The 4,071-nt window shown below is 39.0% G+C and overlaps 1 protein-coding gene across 1 annotated transcript; it reads left to right on the top strand.

Moving 5' to 3' along the window:
- Positions 1-1,140: 1,140 nt before the first annotated feature.
- Positions 1,141-3,849, top strand: LOC147424934 (blue copper protein-like). Its single transcript, XM_086500585.1, has 2 exons — positions 1,141-1,569; positions 3,077-3,849. The coding sequence occupies exons 1-2, from the start codon at positions 1,389-1,391 to the stop codon at positions 3,520-3,522; spliced, it is 627 nt and encodes a 208-aa protein (XP_086356711.1). The 5' UTR covers positions 1,141-1,388; the 3' UTR covers positions 3,523-3,849.
- The last annotated feature ends 222 nt before the right edge of the window (positions 3,850-4,071 follow it).

Below are 4,071 nucleotides of genomic sequence, written 5' to 3' on the forward strand. Positions count from 1 at the left end.
GTGTCAAACATGATTTTTTATGCCTTTGGAATATATTGTAGTGTAAATAGTTCATTGTTACACTTTTTGGCTTTCTAAAAGAAGCCTTAGAGAAGAGTTGAGTTAGGCATACTTTCAATGTTTTCAGCGATGATGAGTGAGATTTACCTTAAATGTTATTTTGATTTTAAAATATTAAATGGATTTTTTTATTTCACCTTTCATTTCACATCTTTACATGGCTCGACTTCTCTTGAATTCTATTCTTTTAAAATGATGAAGTAAAGCTTCACCTTGCATAATTCTAGTAAGTTCTATACATACATACATATACATATCTATATATTTATTAACTTATTTATATATTTAGATTTACACACACACACACACACACATATATATATATATATATATATATATATATATATATATATATATGTATGTATGTGTGTGTGTGTATATATACATATATATGTGAGCAAACCATAGTAAAAGAAAGAAATGAAATATGTGAGAACTTAGTTCAAAAGTTGTAAAAATTTCAAACATTCTTCTAGTATTTACGGTTTGCTTCTTTGCAAGGAGAAAACTAGATCGTTTAATAAAAAAGACATTCTCGAACAATGTTGCACCTTATATAAACAATAATTTTATAACGTTTCTATTGTTTTAGAAAGCTATCGTGACCCTTTCACTTATTTTTCAAAAATACATAATAATGTATTGTGACACTACATGTTTAAGAATAATAGTGTCACTTTCTATTTTGTTCTAGGAAACTTTCTATTAGAAAATTCTTGTCAATAGCCTTATGTAGGCCATAGCGAATTTTCACCTCGTCCTTCCTCGTTGAAGGGCAATTTTTTAACAAGCCCTTCTTACGGTAGATTCATGAAAATTTTGACCTCCATGGGACGGAAGGGTGAATGTATGTCAAATCCCATAGAAGAATTCCGAAGGAGTTGAAAAGTATTGTGAAGGAGTTGTAAAGTGATTGTGGTTGGAAAAGTGACTTCTCTCACGAAGAGGAGCGTTCTATACAAAAGGAAAAGTCTATGATTGATAATGGGATGTAGGTGGTATTAAAAGGAATATGTATCCACTACACATAAAAGGATTTCCACCTCAAGAGAGAACAAAGGGAGCAAAAAAGGGAGGAGGCCAGGAGTGCATTGTGAGTTGTGGTGGTGGGTAAAATGTGGGGTTTGCGAAGAATAAGTTAAGGGTTATGTGGGGTTAAAGTAGGTTAGGAGAGGTGGCTATTTAAAGAGGAGGGAGAGAGAGAGAGAGAGAGAGAGAGAGAGCGCAAAGAGAGCTCATTCAAAGTAGTAAGTACTTCCATTGCATCCCTCCCTTATTAGAAGTAGGTTACTCATTCAAGACTTGTGCAAATAAGCAACAATATCAATATGGCATTCTCAATGCGTGATCTCATGCATGTCGCACTTTGCAACATAGTGATGGTGGTAGTGTTGGCACCGGCAACACATGCCACGAAATACACAGTCGGAGGCTCACCCGGGTGGGTGGTGGGAGAGGACATGGAGGCATGGGGAGCACAACATACCTTCTACGTGGGCGACGAATTATGTAAGTGTTGAGAGAGAGAGAGAGAGAGAGAGAGAGAGTTTGGCACGCTCTTTGCTTTATGAAAGGAAATCCTTGACTCATACTAAAGCAATGTGCATCACCTCATGCGCTTGTGGTGAAAAAGAGCACTAACAAAATTATACAGGTATTATGAATGTCTTCATTGCTTTGGAGTGTACATCCGGTGTAGGTCGTGCATCATGAAACCAAAACTTAGAGAACCTTAATGCAACAAAAATAAACATTATATGAATAAATTGCTAGTCAGATTACAGCATTTTAGGTGTTTATGTTACTACTTTTAAAGTGTTTACGTGAATCAAGAAGCTTGTGAGCACTTTTTTGTATTTGGAGGAGCTCCAACCCGCCGCCCTCCGACCTCCTTGTCTGTGGGTTCAGGAAACTCAATTTTCCTAAAGAGTTGGGTTTTCTCCTTCTCAAGATGCAAACCAGATGCACTAATATAATTCTCCACATTTGGAAGATTTTTGAACTTTTTTAATCATTTTCTTATATATTTTACCAATTTATCTTCCCTTTACCATGGTTTGCAACCGGCTAGTCATGGATCTCAATCGACTCAAGGCTAAGCTGAGACAAACCACACTACGCGCTCCCACCCCACAAAAAGGTCCTTACAAAGGCATTTTCGGAGGGCATATTGGAAAAGCAAACGTACAATCATAGGTCTTTAGTTCCCCTTCTAAAATTACCAAAACCCTCTAAGATGGAGCCACACTCCAAATCAAAGAAGACCCTACATACTTATGGTAGTCAGTGTGCTTTTGATAATGTGCACCGTGCAATGAGCAAAGGTCATTCAATTTTTGGTTGATTTTATTTTTGACTTTTCATTTGCAGTCTCTATGAGCCTACCCTTTTTAGCATAATAGAGGCCCTTTAATGTTGGAAGATCATCATCTTCTTTGGCAACACCTTTAGAGCCTGTGTGTGTGTGTGTGTGTGTGTGTGAGAGAGAGAGAGAGAGAGAGAGAGAGAGAGAGAGAAAATGTAGTATTACTCTTTGCAAAGGGCCAAAATGATCCATGATGCCAAAGAGTAAGGTAGGTTTCGCATGCACAAAAGGTAGAGTTGAATAGGACGTCAGCTGCTTTGCCTTTTCTACCTCAATGCTCACAAGCAATTGCACTTCGAGGAGAGAGGGGTTGTCATCTAGCACGAGTGAGAAGAGAGAGAATGGCTTCGTTGAGCCAATTCTGTCAATTTTGGCAGAGTTAGAAAGCGCAAACTTTGTTCAAGCTTACTGCTGAGCTCAGCCAACAGAGTTAAACCCTATCATGCGAATGTGCTTCTAACGGCAATAGTGAGCTTGATAGAACTATCTATATAAATACAAAAAAACTAGGGTACCATGTGGGCCTTAGATGGGGCATTAATACAATACATCAAGAGGGATCGATATTGTGTGTGTGTGTGTGTGTGTGTGTGTGTGTGAGAGAGAGAGAGAGAGAGAGAGAGATTTTCAACCCCATGTGTGCATATGCAGACTTTCCCTACCCATATGGACAAAGTAGTGTTTTGTTGGTGACTGAGGAGGACTACAATGATTGTAATGCCAACAGGGCGATATCATCAGATGGGGGCTTGGGTAACATGGCTATGACACTCTTGACTGCGGAAACATATTTCTTTATTAGTGGGCACCCAGAACAATGCACTGAGGGCTTGCGCCTTGAGGTGCATGTTTTGGAGGTGGGTGCTTCCAAGTTACACTCTCCCCCACCACCTGTAAGTGAGGAAGAGGACCATACTCCTCCATCCACCAACAACAACAATATTCCCTCCTCTCCTGTTATCCTTTCCCCTCCCCGTTCCATCAACACCCCCTACTCCACCTTCCGTCCAACTTCTTCCTCCCCTCCTCCATCCTCTATTTCCTCCCTTCTTCTTGCTCTCACATTTTTCCTTGCGATTGTATATGTTTCTCTCTAACCACATCCTCTTTGAATCCTCTCTCTCTCTCTCTCTCTCTCTCTCTCTCTCTCACACACACACACACACACACACACACACACACACACAAGCACACACGTGGTCGAATGCCTTCACATAATTCTTTTTCCCTTTCTTTTTGAGCCATCTTTGCCACATACATCAATCTGCATTTGCCGCCTTCACGTCATGTAGATACTTTTTTAGCTAGAAAATTTGATTTCAATTATCGTAAGTGTCCCCTTTTTCAAGGATGTAATTCTTTGGCTTACTCAAATTTCATGGGGATATATGGCTTTCACTGATAATAAAGTTAATTTACGCCAATCTCCCTCAAATTTTTTCTATACACAAACTTCTACTCGTTGACTTTCCACTTTCATCTGTCTTTTCATTTCTTAAACTCACCCTTCATTTATGCACTTAATATGTTTTGAGAGAATTTTTATTTTTTTGAGATTGGGGAGACCTAAATCGCATGTGTAGATTGCGGCTTCCTTATAAAAAGCTTGACTCTATGGACTCATAAGTGACTGGTTCTAGATGCCC

Source organism: Adiantum capillus-veneris, chromosome 25 (assembly GCF_014529385.1).
Source record: "Adiantum capillus-veneris isolate H3 chromosome 25, ASM1452938v2, whole genome shotgun sequence".
Lineage (NCBI taxonomy): Eukaryota > Viridiplantae > Streptophyta > Polypodiopsida > Polypodiales > Pteridaceae > Adiantum > Adiantum capillus-veneris.

Coding starts and splice junctions, on each gene's coding strand:
- LOC147424934 (XM_086500585.1), top strand. CDS start 1,389: ATGGCATTCTCAATGCGTGATCTCATGCATGTCGCACTTTGCAACATA. Junction 1,570..3,076: donor CTACGTGGGCGACGAATTAT/GTAAGTGTTGAG, acceptor GTGCATATGCAG/ACTTTCCCTACCCATATGGA.